The sequence below is a fragment of the Loxodonta africana genome, chromosome 2 (genome assembly GCF_030014295.1).
Source record: "Loxodonta africana isolate mLoxAfr1 chromosome 2, mLoxAfr1.hap2, whole genome shotgun sequence".
NCBI classification, from domain to species: domain Eukaryota; kingdom Metazoa; phylum Chordata; class Mammalia; order Proboscidea; family Elephantidae; genus Loxodonta; species Loxodonta africana.
In genome coordinates, this window is record NC_087343.1 from 84,064,226 (window position 1) to 84,084,293 (window position 20,068).

The 20,068-nt window shown below is 37.1% G+C and overlaps 1 protein-coding gene across 1 annotated transcript in view; it reads left to right on the top strand.

The window, feature by feature from the left end:
- JMY (junction mediating and regulatory protein, p53 cofactor) overlaps nucleotides 1-19,287 on the top strand; it is a 107,655-nt gene extending 88,368 nt beyond the window's left edge. Inside the window, exons 8-11 of the mRNA XM_023545580.2 lie at nucleotides 4,369-4,464; nucleotides 10,250-10,850; nucleotides 11,839-12,149; nucleotides 15,655-19,287. Coding sequence (XP_023401348.2) covers nucleotides 4,369-4,464; nucleotides 10,250-10,850; nucleotides 11,839-12,146 — 1,005 coding nt within the window. The 3' untranslated portion in view covers nucleotides 12,147-12,149; nucleotides 15,655-19,287. The remainder of the gene's footprint in view (nucleotides 1-4,368; nucleotides 4,465-10,249; nucleotides 10,851-11,838; nucleotides 12,150-15,654) is intronic.
- Nucleotides 19,288-20,068: the final 781 nt, after the last annotated feature.

Consider the following 20,068-nt stretch of genomic DNA (forward strand, 5'->3'; position numbering starts at 1 on the left):
TCCCTACTCCCCAGTCCCACCTCTTAAATTCCCAATCTGATTTAATGATGCCACCATCCACAAAATGTCAGCCAAGTTCGAAAACTTGAATTTCTCTATCTTACAGTCTCACCAGGGTCAGGTTTATTCCTTGGTGCATGACAAAAAAAAAAGCCAAACATGTTGCCAAAGAGTCAGTTCCAACTCATGGCGACCCCGTATATTACAGAGTAGAACTACTCCATAGGGTTTTCTTGGCTGTGATCTTTCTGGAAGCAGATCACCAGGCCTTTCTTCTGTGGCACCACTGGGTGGCTTCAAACCACCAGCCTTTAGGTTAGTGCCACCCAGGCTATACCCTTCAGCGTTCACTTTGTTATTGCTTGTGTGTCTGTCTCACACGCCCACCTCCATTTAGACATTCCTGCTTTTTTTTCCTAATGGTTAATATACTGTTAGTTTTGTGAGATAATCAGTACATATTTGATGGAAGAATGGAATTTCTTTCTTTTAAGCAGTGTTTTCCCTGCCATATCACTGTCTTTGATGATATTTTAACATGTTATATGATTCTTTTCCTACTCTTTAATCTTAAAATGTCTCCTGCTTTTTATTTAGTATTTTCTAATTTAATTCTACTGTCTAAGCAAGATGATATTTTTTCCAGAAGAAATGAGTATCTTGATGTTCGCGTATAAATTTTGATCACTTATCAAATTTTGAAAAACATATCCTAAACATTTCTTTTCTTCACTGTTGCTTTTTAAATCCTTTTATTATGAGTAGTTTTAATTAGTGACTTGCAAAAATGTTTCTCAACCATTCCTATATTTAAAAGGAAAAAGTCTCATTTTTATAAAAAGAGTTACATGATCATTATGAGAGAGTAAAGCAATACAGACAAAATTATAAAGAAAGTTTAAAAAAAATAAACTTCAAAATGTTACTTTACTTTAACCAGAGAACTTAGTGAATCAGAAAAACCTACTGAAATTTAGATAAATTTCTTGAAAAGAAGATTTGGAAAAACATTGAGTGTTAAGAGCATAATTTTAAAATTGTGTTTCAACTTTAGACTCATGTTATGAAAGATGAAGAAATTATTGCCTTTATACGTTGTCCCGACTCGTTTTTCCCTTCATCTCCCAATATGTTATAAACTTTCGTGGTGTAAAAATAATTATATAACTTGTATATTCTTTGTCAGGAGCTTGAGTGACACAAGTGGGTTGTAATAGGCTACTAACCTAAAGGCTGGCAGTTTGGCTCCATGGAAGAAAGCCCTGGCAAATTGCTTCTGTAAAAATTATAATCAAGAAAACCCTATGGAGCAGTTCTGCTCTGTAACATGGGATTGCCATGAGTCGGGTTGACTTGATGGCAGCTGACGACAACAACATATTCTTTGTTATGTAGTCATAAGTTCCAAAGTCGTTTAATATAACCTGTTAATGGATTCAGTGCTAAGTGCCAGTCCTCTTAACACAACTTCTGTATTCTGAGTTTATTTTAATTCATCTCAGAGTTCATTAAATGTCACTATGAGGTACCATTTTAAGGAAAGTTTCATGGTTGCTGTACTTTCAGTTCTGGCATGTTTTGGAAATATCTGTATGTTTCCTTAATATTTAAAGGACAGTTTGGCTGGGTGGTATTTCCTCTCTTTCAATATTTTGGAGAACGTTGCTACACTATCTTGTAGCATTCAGTGTCGTAGTGGAAAGGTCTGAGGCCAGTCTCCCCACCGCTCCGCAGGAGACTGTTTTTCTCCCTGGTTGCCCGTAAGAGTCTTTCTTCATCCTTGAAGTCTAGTGACTTTACCAGGCAATCGTTCTGCATCAGGTTTTTCTGAAACTAAATGTACTGTTTCAAACTGAAGGTTCAAATCTTCCTTTATTTCTTTGATGATACTTTTGAATAATTTTTTCTGAACCACCTGTTACATTCTCTGTTTAAACTGTCTCAGTAATATCTACCTCAGATTCTTAGACTGATGTTATCTTCTAGCTATTAGTTTTTGTCACTGCTTTTTTCTGTTTCATTTTGTGTGATCTCTTCAACCCTGGTCTGTTTTCACACGTACCTTCTGCTGTGGCTTTCATGTATGTGTCTTGCCCACCCACCCCACCGTGTATATAGAGCCTCCACCCTCCAGTCACATGCCATTTCCTCTCTTATTGCTTCTTATCTTGGAATGGTGGCAGAGAGAAGCTGGGACAAATCCATATTAAGTTGTGATTTGTTGTTCTAACTAACCTGTCCCCTGCTTAGAAAGACGCCTCTCGCCATGTCGTTCCCACATGATTCACAGAAAGCCCTTACAACATAGGCGGCTGTGTTGATATCTGAAAATCATTGCATACTTTCCTTCCTCACCCTGCCTCACAACCTGCACTTTGCGTTAAACAGGGAGGAGATGTTGAAAAAAAAGGTAATTCTGTATTGCCCCTCCTCCTTCAGCTACAGCCATCCTATGATCTGGAATCAGATATTTATAGGAACGTCCTTAGCTTCCCCTGTGGTCAGCTCTTGTGCCGTAGTTTTATCATTGATCAAAGTGGATGGGGTTTTCAGGACTGTGACTGTGGCATTGATTTTTTAGAGAACTGTCTTATATCAGAGGTTTGAAGATGGCTCTTAGGACCCCTCTTCATTTTTATCAAAATTTCTTTATATCGGCAGTTATTTGCCATTACTTGTGGCTTGGGGTTGGTATCGTTTTCTTTTTTTATTGGAAGATGGCATTTTTTCCTCTAATTTTCATTATTTATGTTTTCAATTGGTGTCAAGGAAGACGAAAAGAGTCAAAAATGGTCTTTGTTTCATCATCTTTTATCAGAAGGTCCCCTGCCCATACTTGGTGGGCATTCAATGAAATCATTTTTCTTAAAGCAGTTCACCTAAATGACCCAAAGAATTATAGGATCATTGCCGTGGAAACATTGTTCATTTTTATTAATGTGTTTCTTACCTTATGCTTCTCTGTTACTTTGGGTACAAGCTAATTTTAGCTCTGACTAAGAGCTATTTCAAATGCTTATGTTAGTATATGGTGCAATTTTGCATCCTTGTGTGCAAATATTATGTTATTAAATAACATTTTATTAAATAATTAGCCTGTCACACATATGTATTTTTCCATTTCCTCTCTCCCCAGACCCCTTATCCATCCTCCTTTTCACATTTCTAAGGAATGAAGGAAAACTAGGAGACCTCTTTATCTCTTCTTTTCCCACGTTTTGATATAATGCAAGGCAAATGCAGCAGTAACTCTCATATTGTCCAAGGAAAAGCTGGTGGGCAAGAGGAAAGAGGTGCTAGGATAAAAGAATTGGAAAAGGGCAGTGGAAGTATGGATGAGAAACAGGCTAATGATGCATTGGAGGCCACCCTCATCACTCAAGTTGACACATTTTTGGGGACACAGTTCAATCTGTGACATTCTACCCTTTGCTCCCCTCCCCCCAAAATTCATGTCCTTGCCTCATGTAAAACACTTGCACCCCATCATATCATCCCAGAAGTCTTAAACCAACGCCAAGTCCAGATTCCATTCTGGGGCAAAGTTCTTCATCTGTGAACCTGTAAAACCTAGAATACAAGTTATCTGCTTCCAAGTACAATGGTGGAACAGACCCAAGGTAGACTCTTCTGTTACAAATGGAAGAAATTGGAAGGAAAGAAGGAATAAGGGGCATCTCCATGTGAAATTACCTGGGCTTATAGAAGGTGTCCCTAATTTTTCAAAACAAAGCAGCCATAACCCATTTACCTATCTAGGAAGCTTTTTTAATTCATTTAACTTATATTTATTTTACCAAAAGAGATTTTTATTCGACAGCTTTCAGGTGATTCAGCAATATGGGGAAAGTTTAAAACATCTGGAAATGACTGAGTGTGACATTAAACCAAATGATTCATGGATAATAATACTGAATGTATATGTTTTCAAACTGATTATATTGGCTAAAGTAGTGTATAATAACTAAATTACTAATCAGGTGGTTGCTGATTTTCATCAAATGGTCAACTATTTGTGTTAGCAGAATATAGCAGCTGAAAGTATTTTCTACACAAATTATTTAAGCTAGAACCCCAAAGATAAAAGCATTTTTTAGTTCAAAAAAATATTTCATTTTATTTAGTAAGGTAGCATCTTAAATTGGGAGTAAATGAAGAAGAATGAAACAGTATTATTTTTGTCAGCATCAGTGTGAATTTCAAAATGATGGTTTCTATTAAAAACTGATACTATTTCTTGCTGTAAAACGTATCATTCTCTGGAGTTGTTCAGTTTACATACTGGGAGAACGCTTGTCTTTTTTTTCCTATTAACGGTAAAAATGAATCAGATACATCATAATGGAATTATTACTCATTTTTTACCAGAAGAGAGAAAAATTACATGATGAAGAAGAAAGGAAAAGTGCCTGGGTTAGCCAAGAAAGACAGAAAACACTGGATAGACTTCGAACATTTAAACAGGTAATAAAAGCATGGTCAGTTTGTTGTTTTTGTTGCTTTTTAAATAGACTACCATTTCAGTTTCTTAGTGCTGCTGTAACAGAAATACCACAAGTGAGTGGTTTTAAGGGACATAAATTTATTTTCTCAGTGTTAGGAGTCTAGAAGTCTGAATTCAGGATCCCAGCTCTAAGGGAAAAATTCTCATCTCAGCTTCCCTAGCATTCCTCTCGGTGTTCCTTGGAGATCTTTACATGGCACATGTCTTTCCTTCCCCCATTCCTGCTTACTTGTCTCTGTGCCTAATCTGCTTTTTTTATATCTCAAAGGTGATTGGCTTAATTGGATCTAAGGGACATATATAGAGCATGCCACTCAGCTTCAGAACAATACACATTCTTCTCCAGGGGACATGGATTATTTTCCAGACTAGACCATATGCTAGGAAACAAAACAAATCTCAACAAATTTGAAAAGATTGAAATCATACAACGCATCTTCTCTGACCATAAGAGTATGAAGCTAGAAATCAATAACAGAAAAAATGAATAAATACATGGAAACTATATGAGAAGAAATAGCTGCAAACATATATTAATAATCAGAAAGTGGAATATACGAAGTATGAATATAGGAAAATTGGAAGTAATCAAAAATGAAATGGAATACATAAGCATCAATATCTTAGGCAGCATTGAGCTAAAATGGACTGGTAATGGCCATTTTGAATCAGACAATCATATGGTCTACTTTGCTGGGAACGACAAATAGAAGAGACTGGCCTCCCATTGATCGTCAGAAAGAACATTTCAAGATCAATCCTGAAGTACAGCGCTGTCAATGACAGGATAATATCCATACGCCTACAAGGAAGATGAGTCAGTACAACTGTTATTCAAATTTAAGCTCCAACCACTAAAGGCAAAAGATGAAGAAATTGAAGATTTTTACGAGCTTCTGCAGTCTGAAATTGGTCAAGTTGCATTGATAATTACTAGTGATTGGAATGTGAAAGTTAGAAAGGAAGAAGGATCAGTAGTTGGAAAATAATGGCCTTGGTGGTAGAAATGACCCTGGAGATTTCATGAGAGAATTTTGCAAGACCACTGACTTCTTCATTGAAAATACCTTTATTCAACAACATAAACAGCAACTATACACGTGGACCTCACCAGATGGAAAACACAGGAATCAAATTGACTACATCTGTGGAAAGAGACAATGGAGAAGCTCAATATCATCAGTCAGAACAAGGCAAGGAGCTGACTACAGAAGAGACCACCAATTACTCATTTACAAGTTTAAGTTGAAGCTGAAGAAAATTAGAACAAGTCCATGAGAGCCAAAGTACAACCTTGAGTATATCCCGCCTGAATTTAGAGACCATCTCAAGAATATATTTGATATATTAATCACTAACGATCAAAGACCAGATGAGTTTTGGGTGACATCAAGGAGATATTACACACAAAGAAAGCAAAAGTTCATTAAAAAGACGGGAAAGAAAGAAAAGACCAGAATAGATGTCGGAAGAGACTCTGGAACTTAACTCTTGAATGTAGAGTAGCTAAAGCGAATAGAAAAAATGATGAAGGAAAAGAGCTGAACAGAAGGTTTCAAAGGGCTGCTCTAGAAGACAAAGTATTATAATGAAATGTGCAAAGACCTGGAGTTAGAAAACCAGAAGGAAGAACACGCTCGGCATTTCTCAAGCTGAAAGAACTGAAGAAAAACTTCAAGTCTTGAGTTGCAGTTTTGAAAGGAGTCTATGGACAAAACATTGAACAACAGGAAGCATCAAAAGAAGATGGAAGGAATACACAGTCACTGTACCAAGACGAATTGGTAGATGTTCAACCATTTCAGGAGGTAGCATATGATCAAGAACCAATGACAGTGAAGGAAGAAGTCCAAGCTGCACCGAAGGCATTGGAGAAAAGGCTCCAGGAATTGACAGAATACCAATTGAGATGTTTCAACAAATGATACAATGCTGGAAGTACTCACTTGTTTGTGCCAAGAAATTTTGAAGACAGTTACCTGGCCAACTGACTGGAAAAGGTTCCATGTTTGTGTCCATTCTAAAGAAAAGTGATCCAACAGAATGCGGAAAATATCGAACAATATCATTAATACCACACGGAAGTAAAATTTTGCTGAAGGTTATTCAAAAGCAGTTGCAGCAGTGCATCCACAGGAAGCTGCCAGAAATTCAAACTGGATTCAGAAGAGAATGTGGGATGAGGGATATCATTGCTGATGTCAGATGGATCTTGGCTAAAAGTAGAGAATACCAGAAAGATGTTTACCTGTGTTTTATTGACTATGCAAAGGCATTCAACGGTATGGTTCATAAGAAATTATGGATAACATTGCGAAGAATGGGAATTCCAGAACACTAAATTGTGTTCATAAAGAACCTATACATAGACCAAGAGGCACTCATCCGAACAGAACAAGGGGATACTGCATGGTGTAAAGTCAGGAAAGATGTGCATCAGGGTTATACCCTTTCACCATATCTATTCAATCTGTATGCTGAGCAACTAGTCTGAAAAGCTGGATTATTTGAGGAAGAATGCGGTATCAGGATTGGTGGAAGGCTCATTAACAACCTGCGATATGCAGATGACACAAGATGGCTTGCTGAAAGCAAAGAGGACTTGAAGCACTTACTGATTACGATCCAAGACTACAGCCTTCAGTATGGGTTATACTGCAACATAAAGAAAACAAAAATCCTCACAACTGGACCGATAAGCAGCATCATGATAAACGAAAATATTGACGTTGTCAAGGATTTCATTTAACTTGGATCCACAGTCAACACCCACAGAAGCAACAGTCAGGAAATCAAACGATGTATTGCACTGGGCAAATCTACTGCAAAAGACCTCTTTAAAGTATTAGAAAGCAACGACGTCGCTTTGAAGACTAAGGTGCACCTGACCCAAGCCATAATATTTTCAGTTGCTTCATATGCATATGATAACTGGACAGTGAATAAGGAAGACCAAAGAAGAATTGATGCCTTTGAATTATGGTGTTGATGAAGAATATTGAATATACCACAGACCACCAGAAGAACCTACAAGTCTGTCTTGGAAGAACTACAGCCAGAGTGCTGCTCCTTGGAAGTGAGGATGGTGAGACTTCATCTCATGTACTTTGAACATGTTATCAGGAGAGCCAGTTCCTGGAGAAAGACATCATGGTTGGTGAGGTAAAAGGGTCAGCATGAAAGAGAAGACCCTCGATGAGATGGATTGACACAGTGGCTGCACCAATAGGCTCAAATATAACAATGATTATGAGGTTGGCGCAGGACTTGGGCAGTGTTTCATTCTGTTGTACATAGGGTCGGTATGAGTCATAACTGACTCAACGGCAGCTAATAACAACAAGTGAAATTAGCATCTGGGATCTTAAAAGCTTCCGAATAGCCATCTAAGACAAACTATGGGTCTCTGCACTTCCAGGAGCATAACAGTAAGAAGGTAGCCAAAAGTTCAGAGAAGAAACAAAGCCTACATGAACTACAAACTGCAGCTACCCTGATACCAAAAGAACTAGATGGTGCCTTGCTTCTACCACTGACTGTTCTGACTGGGGTCACAATAGATGGTCCTGGATTGAATGGAAAACACGTGAAGCAAAACTCAAACTCTTATTTAAAAAAAAAAAAAAAAGAACCCAGACAAATTGGAATAGTACAGAACATAGCATTACCTGAAGCAATTGTCCTGAGACATTGTTTAAACCTAGAACCAAGCCTATCCTCCCTGGCATCACCTTTTAGCAAAATAGCAGAGTGGCACACAAAATAAAGATGTTGCCTGTAAGATCAGTGCTCTGCTTAAAAACCATCAGTATGAGACCAAAAGGTCAACAGTTATTCAAAAGTAAAGATGATAAGGGGGCAGGGAAACTAGAGTACTGGAAATGGAACAAACAACACAATTTAAGAGAATGTTGACACATTGTGATAAATGCAACTAATGTCACTGAACAATTTGTGTGGAAATTGTCAAATGGGAACCTAATTTGCTGTGTAAACTTTCACCAAAAACTCAATAAGGTATTTATTTTAAAAAGTGATTGGCTTAAGACACACTCTTTGCTGATATGGCCTTGTCATGGATTGAATTGTGTCCCCCAAAAATACTTGTCAACTTCGCTGGACCATGATTCTCAGTATTGTGTAACTGTCTGCCATTTTATGTGATTGTCCACCATTTTATGTGATTTTCCTATATGTTGTAAATCCCATCACTATGATATAATAAGATGGATTATCAGCAGTTGTGTTGATGAGGTCTGCAAGATTAGGTAGTGTCTTGAGCCAATCTCTTACGAGATATAAAAGAGAGAAGTAAGCAGAGAGACACGGGGACCTCATACCACCAAGAAAGAAGCGCCAGGAGCAGAGCGCGTCCTTTGGACCTGAGGTTCCTGCACTAAGATGCTCCCAGACCAAGGGAAGACTAACAAGAAGGACATTTCTCCAGAGTGATGGAGAAAGAAAGCCTTCCCCTGGAGCTGGTGCCCTGAATTTAGACTTCTAGCCTACTGGACTGTGAGATAATAAACTTGTCTTTGTTAAAGCCATCCACTCATGGTATTTCTGTTAGAGTGACTAACAGGCCTCATTAACATAACAAGGAAAAACTGTATTCTCAAATGGGATTATATCTACAGGCATAGGGGTTAGTATTGTGACACATACTTGAGGGGTGGAGGGGCACAATTCATTCCATAACAACTTCATACATACTCCTATTGTAGGGTTTCTTTGTATGAGGAAACCCTGTTTTTCCCTTGTAATTGTTATTTAGAAAATATTATACACATAGCAGTCTTTGTTTTGACTGCATGGCCCTCTTTCCTCTGGTTGTTCTCAAAGAATTAATGTTCTTGTGACCCTTGATCCATGGCTTCAGTAGTTTAAGAGTATAAGATCAGGGCCTCTGGAAGGCCTGGACTCTTCTTGAGTTTTATAAAAGCAGTTAATCCACAATAGACTGTCCACCTCAAGCATCACCTTGTTATTAATTCCACATACATCAGTTCTGGTAGTAATATATGGACACAACCAATAACAGAATTAGAGGGTGGATCAGCCTACATGAGGAATGCTTCTGCTTCCCCCTAGGCTACCCCATGCCTCCGGAACTGTCCTTAAGCCATGTGGTTCTAGTTATTAAAGTGTTCCAGAACCTTATTTTTATCATGTGGTGGGATCACCTTATAGATGAAGTAAGCTTATGATTGAGTCTTCTTAGTACTACAGTAAAAAAGAAAACATTTAGGGTAGGGTTCAAGACTAGATAAGCATGCATTGAGTAAATGTTGTCTACCAAATAGCGTTAAAGCTAGATTTTACTATAGTAAAAGATATGAAAAGAAAGTTCTTTATATATAAGTACTCGAAAGATTTTGTCCCATCTCCTACTATTCTGTCACAGATTTCTAATTATCAGAGCTTTTTTTTAATGCTAAGTAAGCTTGAAAAAAATTAATATTTTATCTGCAACCATTTGAAAATATATTAAGGAAACTAATAATAGTTTCTTATGCTACTGCTATGCACAAAGCTATATATTTTTGACATAGTTTTTTTTATATTTAAAATTTTTTTTCCATATGAATTAGTAATTTTATCCATTAAAGAATTTCTTGTATCATATGGAAATTTTGAACAGTTGACTTTTTTAACTAGATAAGAAGGTACAAGGTCTTAATAAAGGATTTGATGATGAGTAAGTAATAAATGGTTTGATGATAAGTGTAACTTTGAATTTTTTAGAGGTACCCGGGGCAAGTCATACTTAAATCAACCAGATTGCGACTGGCTCACACAAGAAGAAAAAGCACAGCAAGTCCAGTGCCCTGTGAGGATCCGTGTGACTCTCTACCAGGAACACTACAGGTAGAAGAGAAAACTGAAGAGGTAGAGAAAGGAAGAGGTAATCTTGGGTCATCACAGACAACAGAACCCCAGAGCCTTGCACAACTTGAAGATACTTCATTAGCACAACTTGAAGCTACTTCATTACCTCTCAGTGGTGTTACCTCTGAACTGCCTCCCACTGTATCTCTCCCATTTTTGACTAATAATGACTTTGAACCAGGTTCTCTTACCATAGATCCACTCCCACCACCTCTTCCTCCAACACCACCTCCCCCGCCACCACCTCCTCCCCCTCCCCCACCACCACCACCTCTGCCTGTCACTAAGGACAGTGCCCCAGAGACACTGGAGAAAGGTCTGCCTAGAGTGGAGGGGAACGAGAACAAGATCCCAAAGTCTGCAAGCGTCCCCTCTGCACACCTCTTTGACAGCAGCCAGCTGGTCAGTGCCAGGAAGAAGCTCAAAAAGACCACTGAAGGTTTGCAGAGGAGGAGAGGTAATTTTAAAAGATAATTTTCATGTTCATCTGTTACATAAAGTGAGAACTTTATATTTCATAGGACCTTACAAAGTTTAGAACATTATCTTATTTTTGAACATTGCTTGGTAGCAAAGAGATAATTTTTTTAATATCTCAACAGGGGAGAATTCTTACCAACCCACATCAAAAACAGCATCAGAAATCTTGAGCTGTTGTCAGGCATTTTATAAAAATGTGTCTTCTGTAGTGATACTTGATCTGTTTGGTAATGGCTTGGTGGTGACCCCTTTTTTGTCAGAAAAAAATTCTGATCTTAAACCTGGAAAGCATAAGGAGGTTACATCAGAAAGGATAACTCACCTGGTCTGGGCTGTCATGCCGGAAAGACATTGGCAAGACCAGGTAACCCTTGTTTATTGAGGACACCTACTCTTTGTCTAAAGAAGCAAAGAGGAATGGGGTATAATATGTGCAGTTTATTGCGTCTCAGATATATACCTCAGTAAAGCCATTTTTTTTTTTAAAGAAAAATCCATGTCCTTGAGGAGCTTTCAACTTGCATGGGGTGAAAATTGTATATTCACATGTAAAACAACTAAATGAAAAAAGCATAGTCATCAAAATGAACCAAAATTTAATTTTTTTAAATAAATGTATAACCCAGTCACTGTCTGAATTTGGAGATTGGACTAGTAATGGAAGTCCTTTAGGTGTCTCACCCGTGACGTTACTAAGACAGCTTCTAGCTTCCAGTCTGCTCTCTTTTTTCCACAGGAGAAATGATAGGAATACCAACAATGCCAGACATGGAATTTGAGTCTTGAGATTTTCCTTGACAAGGATAGATAACTAGGATCCCCTCTGCCCTGGCACACTCTTCATGATCCTTTTTGTAGATGGCATTTGCATTGTCCTGGGCTATCATAGTCTAAAACTCTAGAGGTTACACAGTTTGACTGTAAGTGCAATCCTAACTGTAACTCTTCTGTTCCATTTTCCAAAGTGAGCTCACCCATGGATGAGGTGCTAGCTTCCTTGAAGCGTGGTAGCTTTCATCTGAAAAAGGTTGAACAGCGAACTCTACCTCCTTTTCCTGATGAAGATGATAGTAATAATATCTTGGCACAAATAAGAAAAGGGGTAAAATTGAAGAAGGTACAAAAGGAAGTTTTGAGAGAATCCTTCACACTTCTGCCCGATACGGACCCTCTAACACGGAGCATCCATGAAGCTCTTAGAAGAATTAAGGAAGCATCCCCCGAGTCAGAAGATGATGAGGAGGCTTTGCCTTGCACAGACTGGGAAAACTAACAAGTAAATGGCCTTATTTTCTTCAGTAGCATTTAGTAGTATGGCTTTTATACTGGAGGATAGGGTCTCTTATTTATTTTTTATTGCATCCAAGACATATTGTTTAACCAGACAGCTCAATTGTAGCACGGATCATAAATTTGTAAGCTTCAGATTTTACATAGTACTGCAGTTCCTAGAAACTTAAGATAACAAAAAAACACTTTTCAAGGAGTATTGCCATATAAATACTATAATTTTTATATCCTGCTTATTCAGTATTTCTGCAGTACAACTGTATCTCAAGTAAAGTGAGGGTCTTATTCTAGTCTTAGAGAACAGAAAAAGGGCTTTTTCTGACTGAGTTTTTTTCAGTTATAAACCATTATGCATATCGAATTTTGATTTCTTATTAGCTGCCCACAGGGAGTTTTCTAAGATCAGTCAAGAAAAAGTGTTGTCTTTTCTGATTATTTAGCTTTCTAAACCTTTAAAACTGAAAAAGCTTATAGTTACTGCATCACCTAGACAAATTTGCAACTAACATAATATGTAAAAATTTGATATGGATCCTGTTGAATATCCCTGTGATTATTATTATGACCCTTTTTGGTTACGCATGTGCTATTAAGGTAGTAGAAAGTTGTACTCTACCACATTTTAATAAGACAATTATGGAATAACATGGCACAAATTATGCTAAATATATGGAGTCAGTAAAGATGATAACATGCTGTACATTAAATAGTATATAGAATTGGTTATCAAAAATGAAATGCTATAATTTAAGTATTCAGAAACGTTCTATTAATTATGAGCTTTTGATGGAACATATTTCTGTGGGCTTCACAACATTCAACAAGAGAGGAATGACTCTTAGTCCTGGAGGAAGTGAGTAAAGGACTAATTAACTTATTCATCAGCACAGTGATTCTTCACTTGCGTAATCATAAGAACTACCTGAGGAGCTTTTCAAAATCTTCCTGGCCGTGACTCCAAAGATTCTGAATGAGTAGGTCTACTGTGAGTTCTGGGTATATACCTGCCCAGAAAAAGCCAATTGCATGGGTCCATCAGGAAAATGGTACTCCAGGTCCGCCCTCTCCCCTGCCCTTCCCCTCTCCCCCGCCCCCACACACACCTTCCCTGGTCCCATCAGTATCTGCCCCAATCAGTAGCTTAACAAAAAGGGTGAAAAATCACATACCTTTAACATGGTTCAGCAAACATTCCATACTACCACTGTCCTACTATGGGTCTTGGGTTGTTCATATCCCCTTTTCCTGTTAGATATATAAAAAAAAAAAAAAGCCAAACCCATTGCCATTGAGTTGATTCCGACTCCTAGTGAGGTCGTAATTATCAGTTGTTTTTTTTTTACATGACTGATATTTGATCCCAAACTAATTTCAAACCATTTGTGCTTATATATGAACACATGTTCACTATCCTTTGCAGAGTAATGTAAATATATCAGTGTGACTGTGCCATGTGTGAAGGTGTCTAGAGACCCAGGTGTGTCTGACTCAGATTCTTTTCCACACTGGATATTTACAAATTGTCTCCCCCTTTTCAGTTCTTCCTATCTCCTGTGCTGTCTCCTGCTTGTAGCTTCTCAGTGTGCTGCTAAGCATGTGCCTAAAACTACCGTCCTAGTGCTAACCGGTCACTTCCACAGCTGGACAGTCACATGAACATACATTTAGTCCTTTCCTTACAGCTAGCTTGTAGTGGCCTCATTGGGGTACATGGCACATCAGCAGCTGCCCAGGCCCTCCTGTCCCTGTCTGTTTTCCCTCATCCCTCCAGATCCTGCCCAACATGTTGACGTTGCACCAGCATTTCTTATGCTTAGTGGCTGGGATACTTTTTCTAGCTTCTAGCTGCTGATTCAACCTTTATATCAGATGTTAAGAATAGGGTGCATGGTTTATACCACCTTGAAAGTTGCTTAAACCTTTTTTTTTTTTGGCTGATTGTTTATGGCTGGTGTATGTAGTACAATGTTGAGAGAAACAATGCAACCCTCCTAGGTGATGGATGAGCTCAGATATCTACCAAGTCATTTTACAAGACTAAATTTGTCCTAGGCCAGGGACAAACCATGGACTAGTTGCAGTCTCTACCATCTGAGCAGGCAGTCATGAAGGACTGTGTATCACTGCTTCATAGTCTTGGAGAATAATTTTCAAAGCTCTGACCTTTTAGATAATTCTCTATAAATTGCTGAAAAGGCTATAATTTTTATTTCCTATTAATTTAATAGGTTTCTTTCTTGTAGTTTTTAGAATCATTTTGGTAATTGCATTCTTTTTTTTAAAAGAGCTCATTTTTCAAAACTTCCTGAAGTAAAAAGTGAAGGTCGCCTGTTCTACCTGTCTCCCCCCCACCCCCCGCCCTTGAAAACTTTCCCCAGAGATAGCCATAGTTAATAGTGTTTTCCAAGGGGATTTCTAAACATAAGCAAATGTATATAAAGTATATAGACTTTCTTTAAAGTTTCCAATTTGTTTCCTGTGGATTTTTTCTTAAGCCTATTAAGTAAGCTTAACAGCTCTGTCTAACAGAAATATGTGAGCCACATATGTAATTTTTATCTTTCTAATATTTATTTAAAAGGGTAAAAAAAAGACAAAATTGATTTTAGTAATATTTTATTTCAAAATGTAATCAATATTTAAGAAATAAATGGCATACTTTTTTTGTACTAAGTCTTTGAAATCCAGTTTGTATTTTACACTTACTACACACTCAGTTCAGATACTAAATATGCAGTGGTTAAAGTGAAAAGTCCTGTCAAAACAATAAAGTTGTATTTAATGAAAAAATATTTTATATTGCTTCATATTTTTTTATTTAAATTAAATGGAATAAAAATTCAGTTTCTTAGTCACACTTGCCACATTTCAAGTGCTCAGTAGTCATGTGTAGATACAATCTTAGACAGTGGCAAACTATAATAAATTGGGAGCTTATTCACGTGCATGTCAGCTTTTACTTGGTAAGTAGGTCTTTTGTATATATGCCCCTTTGCCACTTTGAATTAAAAAAAGTCTTGACAAAGCATCTATTTAAAGACCAGTACTAATCATGGCCCCTAGGACTGTCAGAACAGAAATACTCTCTCCAGTGAATTTTAAAGATATCGCTTAATAGTTCTGGTAAGTTCATGAGGCAGTTTATGAGATAAATATTTTAAACTGTATTTACCTTTTTAGTATATACTTTCTAACAACACATTAGAGTAAAAACAAAGGAGAAAACATATCTAACATACAATCTTTTAACAGTGATCAAAATCTGTATTTGATTTGTTTTCATTTTTATTGCTTTAAGAATATGAATGTATCCTTTAAAAAAGAAGCGCTCCTGTACACCATTCTGTATAAATGACCATTTATAAGAAAATTTTAACTTGGGCACAAAAAACCATCAGTGTGTGTTCAACCTGAGTATTGCAGAGTGGGAGGGAATATATATTTAGAAGGTCACCTTTTTTAATACATTATATCATTTTGTTTGTAAACAGGTGACTTAATAAAAGAAGAAAAATACCTACAGCTGAAGATCAGTCCTTATACTTTTGGAGAACAACACTTTAATCACTTGGTTCCACAACTGGATTCCATTGGATCAATGGAATTGTATTGGCTCAGTGATGTGAAAAAAAAAAAAAGAGGCACAATGGGCAGGTTATCACTTTTCCAGTCATTCCAGTAGATAGTGGTTAACATGAGTTTTAGATGTGCAATGTTCCTGACTGCAATGAAGAAAGGCCTTCTGGAGATTCCTGGTTTTTAAGCACCTTTCCCCTTCCTCCCTTCACCCCCACTTACATCCTAGTAGTGGCCAGTTAACCTAGGGGGGTCGCTGTGGATTGGAAGAACACTGGGTTGACAGAGATCTACTGTGAGCTGTATTGGGACTGCTTTGAGATCCATCTTTCAGTGCACTGAAAAGTCATCTGAAAAATACAGAGCTTCTTCCATATCAGCTTATATAAATAGTACGACACTCTGAAAAAGAAGTTTATCATGATAGCTATAGGACAGGAATTGAAAGAAAATCAGATGGAAATGCACTTAAAATTTCCACATTACTTATCTCCAAAGGAATTTTCGTAAAGATGTTCAACAACATCTGAAAAGATAACATAACCATGGAGATACACCTGTTAATGTGTTTACCACAACATGATACATTTAACATGGCATATTTTTAGAAGGCCATATAGTCTTACACTTTGTAAGGTTTTGAAGTAAAAATTTCCATGCTTTTAAATAGTTCTTCATAATTCTGAATTTATAATAGTTTGAATTGTATGTGTATCTTTGTTTATGAGAAGCAATACTTTGTAATTTGATATTTCAAATTATTTTTAGTCTTTTTGTTTCAACTATTGATGACTATAACTCACTTGACTTTCCTATTGAGAATCAAAATGAGGACTCAGTGGTAGGAATGCAGGCCTTAAGTCTGTTTATCAGGCACCACAGTGGGAGGAAGTGTGCTTCACAAAGACACCGAAAGCAGACAGGCAGGAATGCCCCCTTGGCTGACATTCCGCTATCTGCAGATGCTTTGAGTGGAATTTTGCAAGACAGTCTTTATTATGGTCACTAAATTTTTAAAAATACATACGTAGTTTAGGTGCTAGCTTTGCTAATGGAGTCCTAAAGGATACATCTGTATATGAATTGAGGCATTGAGAATTTTCAGCAGGACAGTTGTGGGCATGAATGCAGGTAGCCATGTTGAACCCAGTTTACAGTACTCTGTGGAGTGTAATTCTGCATAAGGTAGATCTTGGTCTTTTCCTAGAGGGAATTTAGGACTGAAGTACCAAAAAGAACTTTATTTCTTATAAGGCAGTTCGCTAGCCTAGACCCAGAAAGCAGTACTGGGCTAAAAGCCTTCCAGTGTTGTGTGCATTGGTGTACTTGGAGGAAAAAGAAATGTGGACACTCTTGTCATTTTTAAATGCTATTTCCTGTAAAAGAAGTATGAAGAAAAATTTCTGGTAACAAGATATATAAAGCAAAATCTTTTCCGCTTAAATGTTGGTAAGATGTTTATCGTTGAGACTAGGGGCTTTTGCACAGCATCTCCACAATACGTTGGTTTTACTCCCAGCATTATTTCCAAGGCTATACATCTTGTCTGGGAGGATAAGAAAGACAGATCTAATACATAAACTTCATCTTTATCCCGGGAGATCTGGTGGGGGAGATGAATATTTTTTTCTATACACCTTCACATAAAGCATTAAAACATGTTTTTAACCCAAAGAATGATTGGTATTAATGTTAGTATATTTGAAATTTTTTTTGTAAATTGGCAAACCTTTAAAAAATAATGTATTAGTATTAATTTTATGCCTTTGGATGCTTGCTCATAACCTAGCTTTTCCATTTTTTAAAGTTTAGAAAAATAAAAGAGGATCTAGTGTTAAAGTAACAGCAAAAACACTGGAACATACATGCACTGAGAGGGAATTGCTACCCCATTTAATGTCATGCCTGGGATTCCATTATAAGACAGACTTAGAAAACAGAGCTGTGGTCTGCTGTCCCGAACCATGTTGTAATAAGGCTCTAGCAAATAATGGAGCGTGTACAGAACTCCATTAGGCCTTGCAGGGTTGCAGCCACAAGTCTCAACATGCCCTGTCACAGCACTGCATGGGGATTACCTGGTATCTGAAGATAAGTAGGGTAAAGCAAAGCCTTGTTGGCAGTAGCCTGTGCTTATTCTCTGGCAAATAACTTTGTGCAACACAGCCATTTCCCTGCCTTGAGATTCAGGTTCCTGCTTCCACAAAATTACAAATTACTGCAGGTCATAAACCTCTGGGGTTACTCACAAATAATTTTCAAGTAACAAGGGTGACTTCAACATCAAGATGTGATTACCAACTGAACCCTCATGTTTACTTTAAAGCAGTTTCAGAGCCCTATAAAAATTATGTAAGCATGGTAAAATTTCCCTATTTTCTTCCCCCTAATAAAATGAAGGCCTTTGGCTTTAGTATTAAATTTATATACATTTAGTTATGATGGTACTTACAGATATCATGTTTCCATTTTCAGACTTGCCTGTACTTTTGTATGGCTCAAAGGCTTTGACAGTTAATGTTGGTGTTAATGTATCATTTCTGTATTAAGAATCCACAAACAGCTGCTTGCTTGTGCTGAATCAATTTAGAAGTTAATTTACCAATCTAGTCTCAACTGCAGTATATTTAAAATAGGAAAACAAGTAGATGTGGGGATGTTTTGGGATTAATGTCACTGCTCATTTGAATGTCAATTTCAAATATTTCTCTGACAAAAGCAACCAAAATTATGTACATATAACCGATGGAGCATGTATACAAGGTGTCCCTAACGATGGCAAATCCTCCTGGCTCTGTAGTGCAGCAGTATGAGAAATCGCCTGACCACAGAGGAGTTTTAAAGGATGGACAGTTATCTTGCTTATTTCACATATATTTGTAGGTTTATTGAGTTTGTGAGCAGCATAAAAACAACCATTCCTTAGTTATTTCTTCATTGTGGGACTGAAACATTTCTATAAAATGAATTTTTTTAAGAGACTTTTAGACCCAGCTGTAACTTTTGGTGAGGTGTAGTATTTGAACAGTGGGGCTTTCTCATTACATGAAATCATAGAAAATTCTCAGCACTTTGCATTTACTCTGTATGGGGCGGGGGCGGGGGGGCGGATTTCTTCTTTCTTTGAAGCAGCTTTAGCCATAAAATGGGTTAAATTGTAAAGCATACTTTCACCATACAAACACAAAGAAAACTCTTTATGGAAGAAAACCAGTAGAAGAAAAATTAATGGGCAATCCTCTCTATCTGGAATGGGATCAATGTACAATTAATGTAATTTAATTTTATACATTCCCTAAAAATCCATTTTTTAATTATATTCATTGTGAGTGTATAAATTTAAGTCAGTACTGTTAGCCTAAGGAAAGCTTTTTTTTTTTTTTACCAGGTACAGTGTTGGGGTGTGTGTGTGTTTAAGCTGTTTAATTTAAATATTATACACTTAACATCAGATACCAATTTGTAAAGGCCCTATTGGGGTAGAAATTTCATACACTTTACCAGGTTATTTGTAAAAAAAAAAAAAAAAAATCCTTTTGCCTTTGAAAGCTGTAAAAACATTTCAAAATTGTGGCAGATGATACCTTGTTAAAATGAAGCCATTTAATAGGAAAGCAGAATCCTTAACTTTTACCTAATTCTTGCACTGAATTTAAATGATAATATAAAGTCAAACATGCATTTTAACGCCCATTTATTGTTTAGCATAGAAAAAGAACTGTAAGTAGTATTAGGGGACTGAAGGTTTATTTCCTATGGAAGAGAGGTAAGAAAGCGGAAGCACCTTACTGCGGAGCGTGTGGCGTTCGTGTCGTGCTGCTGATCACTTCGGTAGTTCTCTCTCAACTTCGCTGCAAAGTGCTCTTTAGTTAAAGAGCTTAATTAATTTGTAAAATGAAGCAAAGGTATTTTTTATCCTATAAATATAGTATAATCTGAAAGTTTTTCCTACAAAATGAGTTTATATTGCTGCCTAAACTATCACGTATGTAAAATAAACAGAGGTTTTTAAAGGCGGGAGGGAGCCTGGATTTGTTGTGCGTGTGTTTTAAATGATTGCCCATTGAATTATTTCAAAAATGTGTTCATTCTAAAATTTTCTGTTTTGTCCACAGTAAATGTACAACTTGGCATTTCTAGAATTTAGTTGATTGAAATCCTTCAGATAAACATTCACTCTGAATTCCAAATGTATAAATGTTCCTCTCCTCTTACAGATATGTTACACCATCGTCAGGTGCATGGACAGAAACAAGGTTGACATGTGAAGTCTTAGGATGTTGTTTCACACCCTGAATCTCAAAGCAGTCATTTGTTTTTAGAGTTAGA